Source organism: Pelobates fuscus, chromosome 6 (assembly GCF_036172605.1).
Source record: "Pelobates fuscus isolate aPelFus1 chromosome 6, aPelFus1.pri, whole genome shotgun sequence".
NCBI classification, from domain to species: domain Eukaryota; kingdom Metazoa; phylum Chordata; class Amphibia; order Anura; family Pelobatidae; genus Pelobates; species Pelobates fuscus.
This window is the reverse complement of record NC_086322.1, coordinates 117,100,942-117,122,690: the sequence shown is the minus strand read 5'-3', so window position 1 is coordinate 117,122,690 and position 21,749 is coordinate 117,100,942. Positions and strand designations below refer to the sequence as shown.

Here is a 21,749-nt window from a genome sequence, read left to right as displayed (position 1 = left end):
GACGTGCGTTGCATGCATTCATGCTCCTCCAGGGTAAAGTGCTGCCGGCTGCGATCGACTTGTAGATTGAATTCGACATATATTATTAGGCACCCCTGGCTTGGAGTGACCATAAGAAGAAGAAATTAACCATCAAAGTCTTTATCCCTAAACTTTGACTACATATGATTGACACACGCAGATTTAACATAACATACGCCCATTTGATATACTTCAACACTTGTGTACATTCTTACTTTAAATCCGTTTCCTCAATGAATAGTCACCTTCAACTTGTTTTCCCTTTATTATTTATGTAAAAAGGTGGAGGAGGCGGCGGTGGGGGGGGGGGGAGGAGATAGCATTTTTTATATTGGTACCTAGAAAAATAAGATTACCAAAACCAGATAACTTTAAACAGTTGCACCAATTAAAAACACACACAACTGACATTTTAATACAAAACTATCTTTATGAATTATTGCATGGTAAAGTAAGAAGAACATATTGTACAAAGTAAATAAAATTTAGGAAAACCAGTCTTGACTATGTAGAAAGCTGATTCACTTGGTCTCTGCTTCGGTTTGAGAGATGAGATTCAATTATTTCTGCAAACAGATTCCTCTTCAAAAGTTTGTAAGCAAGAGGGAGCAGCTGGCCAGCTATTTTGTGAAAGTACTGCAAAAAGTACAATATATTTGTTAAAATTAGATAATTGACATTTTAGAATTAAAAATACACAGCCATAACAATTTAGCTTAATAAAGTTACTCAGGCAGGAGTTTTCCAACAGTTTAACCCTAAAGTTAGTCCCTGATGCCTGCCACAGTATAAGGAAAGTTTTCCCAGGCAGCCGGTGACAAGGTGAGTGCCCACTGATGCATTTAACCTATCACCGACTGCCTATTGAGAGAAATATTATGTTTGAAAGGAAGGAAGTGAGAAGGACGAGGTATTGGGCACCTGGGCAACACATTCTTGCCCCCATAACTTCATTGAACTGATGTAATGTGGGCGTTCCTTTACTGGTATGACCGTGACTGTAAATGGATTGGTGTCTCGAGCTTGTAATCCAAGCAAGCTTTTTTTGTATTTATATAAGAAAAAAATGCAAAAAGCCTGCAATGTCATTCTATTCTAGAATGTCCCAATAAAAAAAAAAAAAAAATGCCAATATCTTGTGTATACATTTATTAATAAAATGTTCAGTTCTTTTTTAAAAAAAAATACACTGTATGGTCACCAGACTCACTACAGCTCAATGTAGTGGTTCTGGTGGTCAATGTAGTGGTTCTGGTGGCTATAGCCCGTCTCTGCAATGCAAATGCTTAAATTACATTTACATTGCTGCCTAGTAACATCCCAAATGGCTGCTACTCAGACAGACTCTATAGGGACTTCCTGTGTTAGATCCTGCAATCTTTGCAGGGCCTACAGTCAGTGTTTCCACACTCCCCAAAGAGATGCACTGGAAAAAAGCTTATAATAAAGATTGACAGGGAGCTAAGACAACTGGTGTCAAGTTGTAGATAAAGAAGTGTGCATTTCTACATTCAATTTTATTTTTCAAACCTCAAATAGATAGTTGTTAAATATTGGGATAACCAAACCCACACGGTTATTCACTTAAGAGAGAATTTCAAACAAATTAAAAATGAATCTAAAATTTATGGCCAAAATAAATGAATTGGAAGCATAGCCAAGTTGAAGTATTTTCCCAACTTGGCTATTTTGCATTAGAAGTCTCCTATTTTACTGTGTACATTGTCTTTCCATCATAGTCTTAAATTAGAGGGGCAAAGGTTTTAAAATAAAATCAGGATGTATTACTTTACTGAGAGGGCAGTGGATGCATGGAATAGCCTTCCAGTTGAAGTGGTAGAGGTTTACACAAGGTTAACCATGCATATGATAGGCATAAGGCTATCCTAAATATAAGATTAGGCCAGGGACTATTGAAAGTGTTTAGAAAACTGAACAGACAAGATGAGCCGAATGGTTATCTGCAATCACATTAGTATTATTTTCTTATTTATTTGGTGCCAGCAAGTTTCGTAGCGCTGTAGATTCTATGCCTCACTTTTTTGAATAACCCTGCCAATATTTAAAATCCAAGATAGTTGAAAATCCCCCTTTAAATTAGTGTTAGTCCCATAGAATGAACAGTCTGACCTACTCCCAACATTGGCGTCCCAAGAAGTGGGATAAAGGTAGGAAGCCAGTGATAAGATTGTGTCACTGACTACCCAAAGAGGGCAGAACCACCCAGAAATGGACAGGTCTACTGATATTAGTGACAGGTCAGTCTAGCCTGAATGCACCAGGCTGCCTGGCAAACAAACAGGCCAGCCCACTGAGAGCAGGTCTTGCAAGGAACACTGTCTCGGTTCTCTCTGCATGGTCCTAGTGCCCTGATGGCATGTAATCCACTCTAGCTACACTTTTTGAGTACAGTTCCTTGTAAATATAGGACACCAGTAAACAAGGTTAGGACAGGACCTGAAAATCAAGATGCTTGGGAGGAATGGTCTGAGATTCAGCAGCATGCAAAAGGTTTCCTGTGCAAATTGGTATAAGGGATCTGGTTACATCAATCAGTACTGAAGCTGTGGAAAAACCTCAAGCCAGATTTCCTCACCGGAGTCTGCTCATTCATGCCTGAAAGCACACCTGTACAAGTTCTCAAAATACTAAGGTAATCCTAAAATGAATTTAGCACTGCTAAACAGTTACACTCAAGATAAAAAAAAAAAAAAAAAAAAAAAAGATTTTAGCGAGGAGCTAGTTCTAATCCCATGAAAGATTATATTTATATTATAACTTGGTTACATTCATAAAGTAGTCAACTTATGAAGAGGTGCAACTATATTACTATAATACCATTAGTTATGAATCCAAGTCACATGGGCATTTTTAAAAAAAATTTAATTCATAAATGCTAATAAAAAAAATAATGAAATAAAAATAAAACAAAATAAAAAATAAAACACTTACAATTTAACTCTGTTTAATCTGCAGAAAGTCACAATTCCTCTACCAACTAGTATTGCTTCCCCACTGAACAATACAAATGCTTGTAAGGTGTGAACATGCTGTCTACTCATACTGTGCAAGTCAGTCTCTGAGTAGAGAAGGAACAGTGCTGACTACACACAAACAATACAGCTTTGGAAAAGGGGAGGAATAGTCTGACTTGCAGTCTACCATGGTGTTAATAGAACGATGGCTTCCCTATATGACGTTATTGAGCGAGAGGGATCCTAGGTGCTGCAGATTAAGATAAAAAGAATAATAAAAGATAATGAAAATGCAACAGCTCTAAATCTAAATTTGCAGAAACAGCTTAAAAACACTGTAGTCACTACAATAAGCTGTAATGGTGAAGTGCTTAAAAGTTTCCCTTTAAAATTTTCAAAGCAGTTTAATCTTCAAAATTCACCATCTGTTGTGTTTCTTACAATATATAGGCGCAAACTTGATTAAGCACTTACATGTGATCCATAACAGAAGAGGTCTATTCCTAGTTCATAGCCCATGCCATAGTCACACTCATCATTTGCAAACTGAACAAATGTGAACATCTCCTGAATGGGCGCAAAGGCTTTCATTCTTGCATCATCATTTGCTGCTTCAACAATATTTTTGCAAATTCGTTTGAGGTTACCTAAAAACAAAAAGGTCGAGGTCAACAAAATAAATAGCGGGGCCTGATAATCTTGGATAGTTAAAGGAATACTCTAAGCACAAATTTAGCTTAAAGGGAATCTATTGTCACCAAAACAACTTTAGATTAATAAAGCTGTTTTGGTGTATAGATCATGCCACTGCTGTCTCATTGCTCAGTTCTCTGTCATTTAGGAGTTAAATCACTTTGTTTATATATTCCTAGTCACACCTCCATGCATGTCACTTACACAGCCTTCCTAAACACTTCCTGTAAAGAGAGTCATCTAATGTTTACACTTCCTTTATTGCAAATTAAGTTTTATTTAGAATGTATCATCTCTTGGTCTGTTAATAGCTTGCTAAACCCTCCAGGAGCCACCTGTATGTAATTCAAGTTAAATTTACAGAGCAGGAGCTAAAAACTTTTAAACGAAGTTATATATGATTGAAAATGAAACCATTTAAGCGTATCAATTAAACTGTTAATAGCTCCCAACTGATTCCTCTCTTGTAACTGTCATTAGTCTAATACAGGGGTAGGCAACCTTCGGCTCTAAAGATGTTGTGGACTACATCTCCCTTGATGCTTTGCCAGCAATATGGCTGTAAAAGCATTATGGGAGATGTAGTCCAAAACATCTGTAGAGCCGAAGGTTGCCTACCCCTGGTCTAATACTATCCTTACCTTTTGTGTCACTTTACCCAACTCCCTCTAGCATTTAAGCTCATTGAGCAGGGCCCTCAGCCCCTCTGTTCCTGTGTGTCCAACTTGTCTGGTTACAACTACATGTTTGTTCGTCCACCCACTGTAAATAGCTGTGGAATTTGTTGGCGCTATATAAATAACAACATAATAATGTGTGGCTAGGGCTGCATAAACAAACAAAAATGATATAACTCCTAAATGGCAGTAAATTGAACAGTGAGATTGCAGGGTCATGATTATTTTTTAACACAAAAACTGCTTCATTAAGCTATAGTTTTTTTGTTGGCTATAGTATCCTTTTAATGAAGCAGTTTTAAAATGTGCATCATACCCCTAATATAAGAGAAAATGCCAAAATATAAACATACCATCTGTTTCAGGAAGCTCCCTGTAGCCGACATCATTCTTATCCACTGGGACCACAAGGCCTGCACCATGAAAAGATTTTGTCACAACCTGAATTAAAGAGAATACACTAAGAATAAAGTGCCATTGCAAAACTTGTACATATTACATAAAAGTGATCAGTTTACATGTTTAATAATAGTAACCCCTTAATGACAAAGAGCCTGCTATGCTGTCCAACAAAAACGCTGTTTAGAGCACACCCTAACGATCAGGCCCTCCCAGCAGCCGGCACACTAACCCTCAGCGGCAATTGCAATCGGGTGCACTGGATGATAACCAAGGCAATCCCGCCCATCTGCATGATCACCACATGACTCCGACTGGTGTGTATAACAGATTGGCTCGCCCTATATTTGGCCCTGTAACATTCCAAAACCACATAAAACCTAAGGGTACTGCTGTACCCTTGAGACTCTGTTGAACTCAAACATGAGTGTTTTAGGGCAGTAAAATGAATAGCGATAATATCAATGAAAGTGTGATTTTATGTGGAAAAATAATAAAAAAAAATATGAACACTAATTTTGGTTAGGATTTGTGACTATGTGGCTACTAGAAAAGACAGGATATAACCCATTTTGAATACCCTGTGTTGTCTACTTTTGCAATGAATGGGGGTATTTGACATTCCTGGGCTGCCATACAGTCTCAAAGGTAACACAGGCCCAGCAAACCAATCTGGCAAATCTCAATGTGTAAAAACTAAAATGGGTCAGTTATTTGACCATGTAAACCCCCAAAATACCATGAAGCCTGTACATATACAGCACTGTACAATTGCCTCTTTCCTTAAGGGTTTAAGAAAAAGGACAGAAATTACACACATTTTAATTTAGGAAATTCCATTTAGACTGCGCCCTGTTGAGAACAAAATATACATTACATTTACATATAATAAGAGAAGAGCAGTTAAAGAGAATGAATGTACAAATCTTAAAACCATAATTTTTTTTAGCATTTAATCCTTAATTTCTTTTATTTATTTTTTTAAAGTCTACTTCTATAATCATGGATGAAATAAAATTCACATAAGAGCAAATAGGCATCACCTATGTACCTGCACCTCTTGTATTAGGAACCTACTAGTAGTAGGATTACCAACCCTGAATTGAGAAAATATGTGTTTTGAACAGTAAGTGTCAATCTCCAGTTTCTGAAGAAAAAGATGAATAAATGTAATACAGGACACCCCAAAGTGAATCTGACATAAGCAGTTCACAATCTGTTGTTGGTAGGGATCCTATAGGGACACCAGCCCACATAACTACAATGAGCTCAAGTTGTTATGGGGGTTGTTCCTTTAAAGCATTATTTATTTTTACAAAAGGCTTCCTGTTTATTTTTTGAGAAAAAAAATAAAAAAATAAAAAAAATCTGTCATGGTTGCTGGGAGGAAGTTACAGCTTTATTTTTCCACTATGTCCCAGAAGTTATCCAATATATGCACAAAAGGGTGTTCTGCAGAATCTCCACGACTTATAATGCAATTGTTTGAGATTTATTTTTATTGAATAACTTGAGGAACCTTGCTTTTTACAAGTACATTTCTAAAAACCTTAAAGTTTACTTTGGAGAGGGAAAACCTCTCAGAGCTGGCCGCGAGTCTCGCAAGATTTACACTGGGGAGCTGGAGGAGCTGCTGGGAGGTGAGTAAACGCTTGCTGCCCGCCCCCCCAGGACCGCCGGGCTTGTAATGAGCCTGGTGGTCCTGGGAGGCATTATCGGCAATATCGGTATCTATATTGGCCGATACCGATATTGCCGAAAATACCGAATATCGGCCGATTATATCGGTAAAACCGATAATCGGTCGATCCCTAGGAGAAAGTTAAGAGTTTAAACCCTTCCTCCCCCTTCAGCCCGGCGAGAGTCGGACCCTGAGGGTGGGGGACACATAGACTCTATAGTGCCAGGAAAACAAGTTTGTTTTGCTGGCACTATAGTGGTCCTATAAAGGAACACTATAGGGTCAGGAACACAAACATGTATTCCTGACCCTACAGTGTTTAAACCACCATCTTGCCCCCCTGGACCCCTCACGCCTCCCTAAACATAGCAAAATCTTACTTGTATTCAAGCCTGAAGCTGTAGCTCTGCATGCTGTTTGCCTTAGAATAACAAACCGTCTGCTGACATCATCAGAAGTTGTAGCCTGATCCAATCACAATGCTTCCCCCATCGGATTGGCTGAGACTAACAAGGAGGCAGATCAGGTGCAGAGTCTGCACAATTCAAACACAGCCCTGGCCAATCAGCATCTCCTCATAGAGATTAATTGAATCAATGAATCTCTATGAGGGAAGTTCAGTGTCTGCATGTAGAGGGAGGAGATACTGAATGTTTGTATGCATTTCAGGCAGCCATTACCGAGGAAGGATCTCTAACAGCTATCTGAGGAATGGCCACTAGGCTGTAATGTAAACACTGCATTTTCTCTGAAAAGACAGTGTTTACAGCAAAAAGCCTGAAGGTAATGATTCTACACACCAGAACAAATTCAATAAGCTGTAGTTGTTCTGGTGACTATAGTGTCCCTTTAAATCATTTGACTTCATAGACCTTTTCATATCTCCCACCAAAAGGTAATTGAACAGTTGTCAGTTTTCAATTGCAGTTTTTACTCTAAACTAGAAGTGTTAAAACCAGTAAGGAAAACAAAAGACAAAATAATGGCACATATTCACAAAAGAGCACTGTCACCACATTTGTGGTCCTCCGCTCCCACGCTTCTGTAACACCCACATGTGGTCTGTAAGTGCACCCACTCAAATCTTTGTCGCTTTGCAGGGCAAACCTCTTCCATGACATCAACATACTGGCTTCCGGCGTCTGAACAGAGGGACATCACATCACTAATTTCCTATACTGCCTAACCATCACTGCATGCACTGTGGTTGCTATGTTAGAGAGCAGAGGGCCTCCTGTTGGAGGTCTCTTTTACTCTCCCTGTCTCTCAATTCCTCGAGATTGAGTGTCTGCTGAGAAACTCAGAAGCGGATAAGAGAAAAACCTATTTTTAAATAGGTTTTTCTCCAAATTTATACATTTAGAGTCGTTTTAGATATACTCCTAATGTAAATAAAATGCAGCAATAAAAGCATGCATGTTTTCATTAGGGGTATACCTACTTAATTGTTTAAAATATACATATTCTATATATTTAAAAAAAAAAAAGTACTGGGGGGCGGGGCCTGACAACAAAGATGGCCAGACGTGCATCCTGAAACCTCCAGCACCAGCAGACACAAATTCATCAATCCTGTCCAAACCACAGGTGCTGGCAATTCAAGGTGCTTGGAACAAGATGCAGTACCTCGAAGGGATCAAAGCGATACCAGACCGGCACCGATCCGCACTGGTAGAGCCTGAACCGGCCATGCGGCCTAGAGCGGAGCCTGCAGCATGGGGGAGGCGACCGACCACCCGGCAAGGGACCCGCTTCCATACGAGACACACGCACAGCCCTGCTACCTATGGACCGGCGGGGGTTATCCCGGTCCTAGCTGGGGACGGTTACCCCCAACCAAGCGACAGAACCAGCAGACAGGCAACAATACAAGGGCCCAACCAAGATGGCGGCTCGGACGCAGCCCGTGAAGGGGAAAACCCGCACCAAGCCACCCATACACACTGGAGTTCTTTGACCGGCTTGGGGCAAGCCTCTGGTCAGCACTCCACACCAGGGGCCAGATCTTTAAGCAGGCATTGAAGCACACAGCGGTGTGGATACGCCCTACGACCCGCCACCAATTAAGCAGACACCCGCCAGCGGCTCCCAGGGCGGCCACACCAAGCGCCCAAACGGCAGAAGAAATCAATACATCTCCCAGGTGCCAGCTCCCGCTCGAACATACACCAGAGGGGGACCACCCTTCTTGCCAGACCCATTTCTCGCCCAGTGACATCTGCAACCCGCGAAGCGGCGCAATACCGAATGGGCGACCATACTTACCCCCGCTCCCGAGACAACAAGGCTGCTAAGCCGGTCTCCCAGACAAGCTGCTCACAAGCTCCAAGAGCCGAAGTCCAGCCAAGCTCGCATCTTCCCCTTCACAGCACAGCTGCACACCGGAGAATCGTCTCACCAACCAACGCACACCTAGAAGACACAGGGACGCCAGGTTCCCACACACTGGAGAGACCGAGCCAAATGCACCAACCAACGCAGGGGGCACACACACTCAGCCCCAACACGGCATCGGCTGATCCAACAGGGACTTGGACTCAATACCAGGCATAGTACTCGCTGTAACCCAGCCTCATATGCCCCAAATGAACCCACACGACCCTCTGTTACAACGTTTGTTTTTATGTTTATTTATTTATTTATTTTTTTTATTGCTCCAATTACTGCTCATTTTTATGTTACCAGAGGCCTGACTACCACTCAAACGCAGCCGAGTGTAACCCTGTTGACATCTCCCCTAGCACTCACTAAGCTATTGCTGCCTTGTATTAAGCTATGTCTTAGCCACAGTTACACTACCTACTTTATAGCACCATAGCTGCATAGATAACCAAACCTGTTTATGTCACGAGCTCAATACTAGTGCTATTAATGTTAACGCAACAGCTTATAATCTACATGCGCGCGACTTATAGTTTAAAATTATAACTTATATTGACATACTGCTTAGCCTTTCTAACTGACATGTGAGCTTAGCCATTTACAAATATACAGTAACCTAAGGCAACGCAGTCAGAAATCGTTTATGTTCATTCTACTCATATTAAGCTTGTATATGTACATATGTGTCCAGCGATCATAAGCTTCAAAAAATGTGCACAGTTTTATCCACTGCCTAATTAACGCAAATCTTTGACTCCGCATGCTCAAGTTGTTGTGGCATGACATGCTATATGTGTTTTCTCCATGCACAACTAAAAAAAAGAATTAAAAAAAAAAGTACTAAATTATATATTTTTTTTTGGGAAGAAGTGTCACGTAAAAGTTACACTTTAAGGTGTCTATACTGGGTTCAAATAAATGGTATGATATTTTAAGTGAGCAATATATACCACAACTTCATATAGACATGGAATGTTCATGGGGAGGCAAGATGGAAAGGAAAAGTAAAGTGAGAAATACAATACAAAAGACATTATTTACTTGGTTTTCTGAGTAATGGTATGTCCTTTTAATGCCCCATGACATCACATCCATACATACATACATATCAATATTGGCAACTGGTGGGCTTTTGTAACTCATGACTGTACTATTTAAGCTTGTATTGTACTTTCATATAGTCTGATTATCATTCCATTATGCTTGTATTTTGCTATAGGAGTTACTATTTACTGCTTCACTCGCATTCTGTTTTTATCCCCCCTATAGTATTTTGTAACATGGCTTCTGCTATGTATCTTTAAAACTGATATACATACATACACACACACACCTGAGGGTAATATCGTAGATATTAGAGTAAAATGTAGATATGCATGGTAAAAAATGGTAAAGCAAATAAAGAAAAAAAGCGCAAGCATACTTTTTTGTCCCTCTTTTTCATAACAGGGGATTTCGGGTCTACGTTATACCCCAGCTCTTCTGCCGCACCAGTCACTTTCTCTACCAAATGTTTCACAAGAGACAATGTCCCCTTATCTGTGGCTTCTTTAAGCTTCTTTGAGGCAAACTGTCTGAAAAAGACACATTGAACAGAATTCACAATTTACAAAAAAAAAAAAACACCACATTGGAAATCCCATGATATCAAAAACACATTTCAAAAGTAAAGTAGCTGAATGCATAAGTGAATTTAAAATTTTAGGCCAATGTGCAATTCACTTTGAGTCTTGGCAACTAACACTTTGGTGAATAATATGTCAGTCCTTGCATTCAATTCAAGGAAGACCGTAAAATGAGATTCATTTTTATTTTATTTTTTTACACCAATTTGTTAGACTTGGTTCTTTTAGATTCTTGGGTCCCCCTTTTCTATGCAGCCTAGTCTGCCTCCACTAATGTCATCAGGCGTGTCCATTTAAATGCTCCTCTCATAGGGAAGCATTGTGGACTAGACGCATATGCACAGCAAATGCTTCTCAAAGAGCTGTGCTAACTCCAATGCTGCTCTATGAGATGCATGGATTGAAATTCGATTTCCTCATGCAATGTCTAAGAGGACTTTGAATGTCACGGAAGCACCATGTAGAAGCTGTGAGGAGAACAGCCACTAGAGGTGTGTTTATTCCAGCAACGTAAACATTGCCATATATACATATACACACAACTGACAGCATTGGAGTCTTCTGTTAAATGAGTCATGACATCATAAAAAGCATAGCGGTGGATCCAGAGAGGACCCTGCACTCTGCCCTCAGAGCTATTAATCGGGTTGCCTGATATGTAGTTTCTCCAGCTTCAGCAGGCACATGCACAACTTTGTCTGAGCACATATACAGACCATAGCTTTGCCAATTGGTACACTTAGTCCAGTTCACTCAATTAGCTAAATGTAAACTCATTGCAGCCATAATGAAACTGTTATGCGTTAAGAATATGAATATGCAATAAGTGGAACTACTTTTGGGACAAACTTTTTTTTTTAAATCACTGTAAAAACCTGCTGGACAAAGTGTTTACGGTATATAAATAGATGCCACAAAACAGAACGAGACACTCTTAATTGGTAGTCTACATGTTTAGAGAGAATTATACCTGTAATGGCCGATAGATCCACTAAATAGTGTATCTTCAAAAGAGCTTTGAAAAGAATATCTTTCACATATGTTTTGCATTATTTTATTTGAATTCAATATCTATTTAATGGATGACAGGAAAAAACAAAATAAAAAAAACAAACACCGTACTTTACTGCAGCAAACAGATTATCTCCAAGCTGAGAGACCAGGCATCCTTTACTTGCTTCATTAGCACCAACAAATACTGGTAGCTCTTCAGGACTGTCCCTGGTTATAAAATATACAAGATACAGATGTCCTGTAAATGATTATTTGCAAACATAAAAGATTGAATCTAAGCAGCAAATATATTTTTCTGCCAGTATAATCATTAGAGTGATGGTATACTGTGGACATGCAGCTGATGTTAGACTTCAATTATCATTTTTCTAAGCAAGTAGCTGACACTGCTGAAAATTATGGCCTCAACATAAAAGATAAATAACTGCAAAAAGTTGCAATCCAGCTTGCAAAATCAAATATTACTTTGAAATGTTAAATATGGTTTGAATGCTGCTTTTATAGAAAATGTGTTGCGTGCCCACCCCTGCCCCCCAAATAAAAACAACTTTATGTTAATTGAGCAGTTTTGGTGTATAGATCATGCCCCCTCAATTCTCCTTCCTTTAGGAGTCAAATCATTTTTGTTTCCGTTTATGCTGCCCTAGCCACACCTCCCCTGGCTGTGACTGACACAGCCTGCATGAAAATAAAATGGTTTAATTTACAATCAGTTGTAACTTGCATTAAAAGTGTATCTCCTGCTCTGTAAATTGAACTTTATTCACACACAAGAGGCTCCTGCAGGGTCTAGTAAGCTATTAACAGAGCAGGAGAGGGGGGCGGGCCAGACCGTCAAGCTGGCCGGCCGCAAGAAAGCTTAGCTCCTGCAAACCATCACACTTTAAGCCTGTAACCTACGATTTCCGACCCAGAAAGAAACCCGGCAGCGCTGGTCCTCTGTGCAAGGGGGCACTGGATCCAGGGAGAGGCTGGCTCTCCAAGTTACAGTCCCCTGGAGGGGAAAATGTTCGATGCCCCAGCTGGGGCCTTCCCCGGCGGTGAGTGGGGCAGACTGCCGCTGCTCCGCTATCCCGCCTGATAGTGCCCAGCCGGAGGCCCAAATCGGCATGGAGCTGGCCCTGTTCCCCCCCCCTCTGGACCGGTGGGGGTCATCCCGGTCCTCATCCTGTGGCCCAGACTGCTGCAAAACAACCAAAGCCCAGCGACACCACCCTGAATGGCGGGCCGGGCTTATCAGCTAAAATGGTGGATGTCATGTGCGCTGGAGACAAGGAGAGGGGACGGTTTACCCCCACGCACACTGCTAACCATAAGGCCTCCGGACGCAAGCTGATCCGAAAACAACCAACTACAAGCGCCCTCACAGGCCAGAAACAAGCAGAAAACATGGAGGCACGACAGGCTAACGCTTGCACTACAGCAATGGCAGACGGAATGCGGCAGACAAGAGACTACCCTCCTGAAGAGACGGGGAACCGGTCTCCCAAGCAAGGTGCCACATACCTCTTCTGGACTGACACAGCTATCCTCCCAGCCAGCCCGGACAGAGCCGTGAAGCATACCGACAGCCGGCTACCAGCAGGACCACGCTTGGCCCACATGGGGTAATGGCCAAGCAGAGACTTAAGCGGACGTTAGTATGTGTGCCCCACTGACCCAAACATACCCAGCACGTGTAGAGCACAAACGAGACCTACCTTATCACGCTCAGCCACCCTCATCAGCCATACCCTAGCGTGGCTACAAGGGCCTGTAGGGTGATTTACTGTCCCCAGCAGTTAAAACAGCCACCCAGCCATACACAGACAGCATGCACTGCCCTCATACAACGCCTGAAGCTGGAAAGATCAAACTACACCATTAATCATATTGCTAAGTTTATCACTTACTGTGCTACACCAGCAAGCCCAGGGGCGAACACACTTGCTTTCAATATGCAGGCATGTAACCATTTCTAACCCTCATGTAATTTAGTTTGGCTGGTGTTGGTATTTGTTCTTATGCTTTTCTCAAATAATGTTACTTGAGCTTGTTTCCTACCATGTTAATTTTCAACCTTTCAACATAAAATGTGTGCTACCTATCTCATGTACCCTCATGTTCAACTGTTTATAATGTGTTGGAGGACTGCCTTTGGGGTACCTCACAACCGACTGTTACAAGCTTACGCACTACAAAAATAAAGAATAAGAAAAAAAAAAAAAAAAAAAGAGCAGGAGAAAAGAAATTCTAAATTAAACAATTTGCAATAAAGAAAGTGTAAGCATGATAAGCCTCTTTACAGTAAGTGTTTAGGAAGGCTGTGTAAGTCGCACGCAGGGAGGTGTGCCTAAGGCTGCATAAACAACATGATTTAACTCCTTGATGGCAGATAATTAAGCAGTGAGATTGCAGGGGCATGATCTTTACACCAAAACTGCTTAATAAAGCTAAAGTTGTTAGGTGACTATATTGTCCCTTTAAGAGCTTACATTTGTAATGCTTATATTAATAAAAAATGTTGTGCTGGATAAATAAGCAATCCAGTTGCTGTGAAATTTGCATTTTACCTGAAGTATCCCATATGAAACTGTGTTCTGTTGTCCTCTACAAGAACAGTCTGGAATTCAGGGGGATCGTAAAAAAACCTCCAGTGCAGATTGTAGTCAATATCAGCTCCCTTCTTAGTCTTCTTGTGCTTCCCAGAAAGAATATCATAAGGGCCGACAAGCTGAAGGCCAATGATAGACTTCAGAGCATCTGAAAACAAATTAATTGGGTGTAAATTAGCAACAAAATATGTACAAGGCCCAAAGCACAAACTGAGGGTATATTTCTAACTAGCAGTACTAAAGCATAACCAGACTTCTAAAATAAAATCAAGGTGGAATGTAGCTTAACCCAATCTCGTCTTCAGTCTAGCGCTCACCAATATAAAAGTGACTACTAGCTGAGCACTGGTATTTCAGTGGCCAGAGGAAATACAACATTCTTAACTTAATTTATTTAATTTGTGACATTAGGGAGGGTTAGGAGGCACCAAAATGCCACATGATATCCACGTAGAAGAAAAGCAAATTATTTAGAAGAAAAAAAAAAAAAAAAAGAAGAAAAAAGAAAAGCTAGAATACGAATTTCCACACTAGTTATTTTCTAGGAAATTGCTGGAAATTACCTACTCATGCTGCTTTTAGTGAGAAGACGGGCTTCATAAATGAACTCTTTTTGTGCTTATTGGTATTCTTTATTTTTTTCATATAAAACTTCAGCTGGAACAAAGCAAATAGGAGGGAGCCCTGAGCCAATGACGCTTACACGTTTTTTGCCTGGGCACTTCAGAGACATCTGACAGATTAAATTTATCAAACGGTAAATATCACCTCATACATATTCTCTGTCTTGGTTGCTGGCTGCACAAAGAGCAAATAAAGACAAACTTCTGATCTCTGTATACTGTAAAGTCTGGCTTTTCGAAAACTCACTGACATGGCCCAAAGAAAGCCAAAACGTTAGGGGGGACTAACCGAAAAGCAAGCTATTGCAGTTTGTCTCAGCTTTTCCTTGCTCTCAGAGTACTCTGTTTTTATTGAAATGCTAGATATCAGCTTAGTAAGGTTCAGTTTCTTTTCTTTCGATGTCTGTATACTGTATTGATACCGGAGAAACTGACGGAAGCGAAGCACAGAGAGATGGACACAGGTTTCTTCAGGAAGGAAGAGATTCTTTATTGGATCACCGATCGGGACTCAGAGGGACTAGCGTCACCAAAATACCACAAGTTCTGAGCCCCGGACAATAGTGCAGGCTCCTTATATAGGCACATAACTCCTCCCATATTAAGCTCCACCCGCACATTCTCTTGACCAATCAATACAAATAAGAATTAACTTCCTGCTTGACCGCATGGCTTGTCCAGCACAATGGAGGAGGGGGAATACTACATCCTGTATTCTTGCACATGCTCCGTACACTACTGATCATATCTTGCCTCGTGCAACCAACTGATCGATACGTCAGCATATGCACGTACACATGCCACGTGGTAATCTCGGCCTACTAAATTTATTTTTACCGAGATTCCACCACAGTATGTGTTGTCCACCAATATCAATGCATAATAGATTGAAGCTTTTTAAGTGCTAGTGTTTGTAGATGTAATGTGTGTTTACATTTTCTTGTGTAGATGCTTATAGGAAAACCTTTTTTTTGCAAGAATAAAAAGACTGTGCAAAGGAATGGCATGAAAAACATTCTGCAATTTCTGCACAATACATGATGCAAATAGTAACATTTCTTTAATGCATTATATATATCTATATCTATATCCACACACTAGCACTCTATAGATTTTTTCAGAAGACAGTAAAAATAATTAAGCTTTACCACAAGGTGCTTCTGGGTCAATTTCTGCACAAAAAGCCCAGAAATGGTAGAAATCCTCTGGCATGGTAAGTCGATAAAGACTTTCCACCTCTTGCCGCACATCATGTGGTACATCTGCTTGGCCAGAGCGTCTTTTCTTGACATCATTCTTCAAGTTATCTTCACTCTACAAAAATACACATATTTCATATATACCCATACATTACATGGATTAGAAACAAAGTAATAATAAATGTACAAAGTATATATAATTGGCTACTGGCCACCTTTAACAGCAAAAGCCATTTGCAAAATGAATTTCCCCCCCAGTCGAATAATGTGTAAGTCCAAGTACAACGCAAGAATATTAAAGAGATTAGGGTGCAAAGAGGTTCCTATAAACAGCTGCGTATAAAGGCAACAATCAGCAAAAATAGCTTCAGCAGCAATTCTTCCCCGCAGTGAAACCCCAGGAGGATGCAACACTTATGACCAAACTGTTGTAAGGCATGAATACTGCATACAAATCCTGACCTCCCAAAAGTTTCCTTCACAACGCACTCTAAAAAAGCATGAGTCACATCTCGGCTGCCAGCTTTGCTCATAAAACTGTGAATGATGCAGATGTTATTAGCATAGGGCAGGGGAAGTCAACCTTCAGCACGCCAAATGTTGTTTACTACATAACCCAGAAATCTCTTACAGCCATTATGCTAGCAAAGCATCAGGAGAAATCTAGTCTACAACATCTGGAGTGCTGAAGGTTTCCTTCCTCTGCTATAGGGATTCATTCTATTTACCATTTTAGATGAAAAAAATTGCTCCCACACGTTTAACTGGGGTCAGTCTATCACGGTCTTCGAGATTGGATAAAATGAACAATGATGCAGTGAGAATTAAAAAGGAGCAACCTGGATGACATTGATTTAATAGGCTGAGATTGTTGGGTTAAAATGTCCCTGGCAATCACAACTAATCAACGCTTTCCAGATTTGTCAGCATCGCTATGGGGACCGCTGAGTGCCTCCTTGCAGGAATTGGAGACACTAAACGTCAGTGCTGCACAAGAAGAACCTCTAGAGTCTGTCTATGTAACTGCCACTAGAGGTGTAACCAAGCAGCACTGTAAACAGTTTAGAGCAAAAAGCCTGGAGAGAAGGGCTATACTCACCAGAACAACTACATAAGGCTATAGTTTTTCTGGTGACTAGTGTCCCTTTAAGGCCCAGCCCATACAGTGTCTCCCTCTCAGACCATGTGATAGTACATGGTGACCCCCCCATACAGTGTCTCCCTCTCAGACCCTGTGATAGTATATAGTGACCCCCATACAGTGTCTCCCTCTCAGACCCTGTGATAGTATATAGTGACCCCCCAATACAGTGTCTCCCTCTCAGACCCTGTGATAGTATATAGTGACCCCCCCCACAGTGTCTCCCTCTCAGACCCTGTGATAGTATATCGTGACCCCCATACAGTGTATCCCTCCCAGACCATGTGATAGTATATAGTGACCTCACCCCCCATACAGTGTCTCCCTCTCAGACCATGTGATAGTACATGGTGACCCCCCCATACAGTGTCTCCCTCTCAGACCATGTGATAGTATATAGTGACCCCCCCCATAAAGAGTCTCCCTCTCAGACCATGTGATAGTACATGGTGACCCCCCCCATACAGTGTCTCCCTCTCAGACCATGTGATAGTATATAGTGACCCCCATACAGTGTCTCCCTCTCAGACCCTGTGATAGTATATAGTGACCCCCCCATAAAGAGTCTCCCTCTCAGACCCTGTGATAGTATATAGTGACCCCCCCCACACAATGTCTCCCTCTCAGACCCTGTGATAGTATATAGTGACCCCCCATACAGTGTCTCCCTCTCAGACCCTGTGATAGTATATAGTGACCCCCCACACAGTGTCTCCCTCTCAGACCCTGTGATAGTATATAGTGACCCCCCCCCATACAGTGTATCCCTCTCAGACCATGTGATAGTATATAGTAACCCTCCCATACAGTGTATCCCCCTCAGACCCTGTGATAGTATATGGTGACCCCCCCATACAGTGTCGCCCTCTCAGACCCTGTGATAGTATATAGTGACCCCCCCATACAGTGTCTCCCTCCAAGACCCTGTGATAGTATATAGTGACCCCCATACAGTGTCTCCCTCTCAGACCTTGTGATAGTATATAGTGACCCTCCCATACAGTGTCTCCCTCTCAGACCCTGTGATAGTAAATAGTGACCCCCCATACAGTGTCTCCCTCTCAGACCCTGTGATAGTATATAGTGACCCCCCATACAGTGTCTCCCTATCAGACCCTGTGATAGTATATAGTGACCCCCCCATACAGTGTCTCCCTCTCAGACCCTATGATAGTATATAGTGACACCCCCCATACAGTGTCACCCTCTCAGACCCTGTGATAGTATATAGTGACCCCCCATACAGTGTCTCCCTCTCAGACCCCGTGATGGTATATAGTGACCCCCCATACAGTGTCTCCCTCTCAGACCCTGTGATAGTATATAGTGACCCCCCATACAGTGTCTCCCTCTCAGACCCTGTGATAGTATATAGTGACCCCCCCCACCCCATACAGTGTCTCCCTCTCAGACCCTGTGATAGTATATAGTGACCCCCCCATACAGTGTCTCCATCTCAGACCCTGTGATAGTATATAGTGACCCCCCCATACAGTGTCTCCCTCTCAGACCCTGTGATAGTATATAGTGACCCCCCCCACACAGTGTCTCCCTCTCAGACCCTGTGATAGTATATAGTGACCCCCATACAGTGTATCCCTCTCAGACCCTGTGATAGTATATAGTGACCCCCCACACAGTGTCTCCCTCTCAGACCCTGTGATAGTATATAGTGACCCCCCATACAGTGTCTCCCTCTCAGACCCTGTGATAGTATATAGTGACCCCCCACACAGTGTCTCCCTCTCAGACCCTGTGATAGTATATAGTGACCCCCATACAGTGTCTCCCTCAGACCCTGTGATAGTATATAGTGACCCCCCCATACAGTGTATCCCTCTCAGACCATGTGATAGTATATAGTGACCCCCCCATACAGTGTCGCCCTCTCAGACCCTGTGATAGTATATAGTGACCCCCATACAGTGTCTCCCTCTCAGACCCTGTGATAGTATATAGTGACCCTCCCATACAGTGTCTCCCTCTCAGACCCTGTGATAGTAAATAGTGACCCCCCATACAGTGTCTCCCTCTCAGACCCTGTGATAGTATATAGTGACCCCCCATACAGTGTCTCCCTCTCAGACCCTGTGATAGTATATAGTGACCCCCCCATACAGTGTCTCCCTCTCAGACCCTATGATAGTATATAGTGACCCCCCCCATACAGTGTCACCCTCTCAGACCCTGTGAGAGTATATAGTGACCCCCCATACAGTGTCTCCCTCTCAGACCCCGTGATGGTATATAGTGACCCCCCATACAGTGTCTCCCTCTCAGACCCTGTGATAGTATATAGTGACCCCCCATACAGTGTCTCCCTCTCAGACCCTGTGATAGTATATAGTGACCCCCCCCCCCACCCCATAGTGTCTCCCTCTCAGACCCTGTGATAGTATATAGTGACCCCCCCATACAGTGTCTCCATCTCAGACCCTGTGATAGTATATAGTGACCCCCCCCCCCATACAGTGTCTCTCTCTCAGACCCTGTGATAGTATATAGTGACCCCCCATACAGTGTCTCCCTCTCAGACCCTGTGATAGTATATAGAGACCCCCCCATACAGTGTCTCCCTCTCAGACCCTGTGATAGTATATAGTGACCCCCCCCATACAGTGTCTCCCTCTCAGACCCTGTGATAGTATATAGTGACCCCCCCCATACAGTGTCTCTCTCTCAGACCCTGTGATAGTATATAGTGACCCCCCATACAGAGTCTCCCTCTCAGACCCTGTGATAGTATATAGTGACCCCCATACAGTGACTCCCTCTCAGACCCTGTGATAGTATATAGTGACCCCCCCCATAGAGTGTCTCCCTCTCAGACCCTGTGATAGTATATAGTGACCCCCCCATACCTTGTGATAGTATATAGTGACCCCCATACAGTGTATCCCTCTCAGACCCTGTGATAGTATATAGTGACCCCCCCATACAGTGTCTCCCTCTCAGACCCTGTCAGAGTATATAGTGACCCCCCCATACAGTGTCTCCCTCTCAGACCCTGTGATAGTATATAGTGACCCCCATACAGTGTATCCCTCTCAGACCCTGTGATAGTATATAGTGACCCCCCACACAGTGTCTCCCTCTCAGACCCTGTGATAGTATATAGTGACCCCCCATACAGTGTCTCCCTCTCAGACCCTGTGATAGTATATAGTGACCCCCCACACAGTGTCTCCCTCTCAGACCCTGTGATAGTATATAGTGACCCCCCCATACAGTGTCTCCCTCTCAGACCCTGTGATAGTATATAGTGACCCCCCATACAGTGTCTCCCTCTCAGACCCTGTGATAGTATATAGTGACCCCCCCCATAGAGTGTCTCCCTCTCAGACCCTGTGATAGTATATAGTGACCCCCCCCATACAGTGTCTCCCTCTCAGACCCTGCGACAGTATATAGTGACCCCCCCATACAGTGTCTCCCTCTCAGACCCTGTGATAGTATATAGTGACCCCCCCATACAGTGTCTCCCTCTCAGACCCTGTGATAGTATATAGTGACCCCCCATACAGTGTCTCCCTCTCAGACCCTGTGATAGTATATAGTGACCCCCCATACAGTGTCTCCCTCTCAGACCCTGTGATAGTATATAGTGACCCCCCATAGTGTCTCCCTCTCAGACCCTGTGATAGTATATAGTGACCCCCCATACAGTGTCTCCCTCTCAGACCCTGTGATAGTATATAGAGACCCCCCCCCCATACAGTGTCTCCCTCTCAGACCCTGTGATAGTATATAGAGACCCCCCCCATACAGTGTCTCCCTCTCAGACCCTGTGATAGTATATAGTGACCCCCCCATACAGTGTCTCCCTCTCAGACCCTGTGATAGTATATAGTGACCCCCCCCCCATACAGTGTCTCCCTCTCAGACCCTGTGATAGTATATAGAGACCCCCCCCCATACAGTGTCTCCCTCTCAGACCCTGTGATAGTATATAGTGACCCCCCCCCATACAGTGTCTCCCTCTCAGACCCTGTGATAGTATATAGTGACCCCCCCATACAGTGTCTCCCTCTCAGACATAGTGATAGTGTGTCTCCAATCCGGCTATAAATTATACATTTACTGGGTACTCTCCGTAGAGGGAGTGGCACGGACTGTGCACATTTGGGGGTGAAGTGATGATGTCACCGCTGGGATATGACGTAGTGGTGACGTCACGCACCCTCCCCGGGGAGCTCCTCACCTGCTGCCCGTCTCGCAGTTTCCTTTTCCCGCCACCCGCCATGACAGGCTCCCTGATCGGCGCGCGCTTCCTCCTTGACGTCATCGTTTCCCTCCTCTCTCCGCTCGGGGACGCGCGCGCAGTCTATATGACGCAAGACGACGCAAGTCACGTTCTCCATTTTCAACGGCCTTCTGGGTTGCTTCTTTGAAGAAGAAAAAAAAAAAGTAAAACGAGCTCTTGCGCACAGCTTATACGTAAATACCGCTAGGCACGCAAGGTGTGCGTGTGTTTTGCGGCATGGGGTGCGTTTTACTAGCTTACCGTGCCTCCGATTGTTCTGTTCTGTCATCATGGGTAGCTTGACGCCAGTAGTAAAGATGGCGTCCATGAAGGTTTGACGCTCTCCGCCTCACGTTCTGGGCTGCCAGTTCTCTACTTGGCCAGTAGAGGGCGCCTCGGATTCGTGGATGTGCACTTATATATAATTATTTATTTTATATATAATATAAAATAAATAAATATGTAAATACGTTATAAAATAA

General features: G+C 42.8%; 1 protein-coding gene across 1 annotated transcript; it reads right to left on the bottom strand.

Moving 5' to 3' along the window:
• Positions 1–429: 429 nt before the first annotated feature.
• Positions 430–21,344, bottom strand: LOC134614416 (histone PARylation factor 1). Its single transcript, XM_063458176.1, has 8 exons — positions 21,226–21,344; positions 15,833–15,998; positions 14,020–14,209; positions 11,576–11,674; positions 10,252–10,402; positions 4,720–4,807; positions 3,471–3,643; positions 430–657 (listed from the first exon to the last, which is right to left on the bottom strand). Exons 1-8 carry the CDS (start codon positions 21,307–21,309, stop codon positions 526–528), a joined length of 1,083 nt encoding a protein of 360 aa, XP_063314246.1. The 5' UTR covers positions 21,310–21,344; the 3' UTR covers positions 430–525.
• Between the last annotated feature and the right edge of the window lie 405 nt (positions 21,345–21,749).

Coding starts and splice junctions, on each gene's coding strand:
- LOC134614416 (XM_063458176.1), bottom strand. CDS start 21,309: ATGACGTCAAGGAGGAAGCGCGCGCCGATCAGGGAGCCTGTCATGGCG. Junction 15,999..21,225: donor AACTGCGAGACGGGCAGCAG/GTGAGGAGCTCC, acceptor GTATTTTTGTAG/AGTGAAGATAACTTGAAGAA. Junction 4,808..10,251: donor TGAAAAAGAGGGACAAAAAA/GTATGCTTGCGC, acceptor TCTTTAATTCAG/GTTGTGACAAAATCTTTTCA.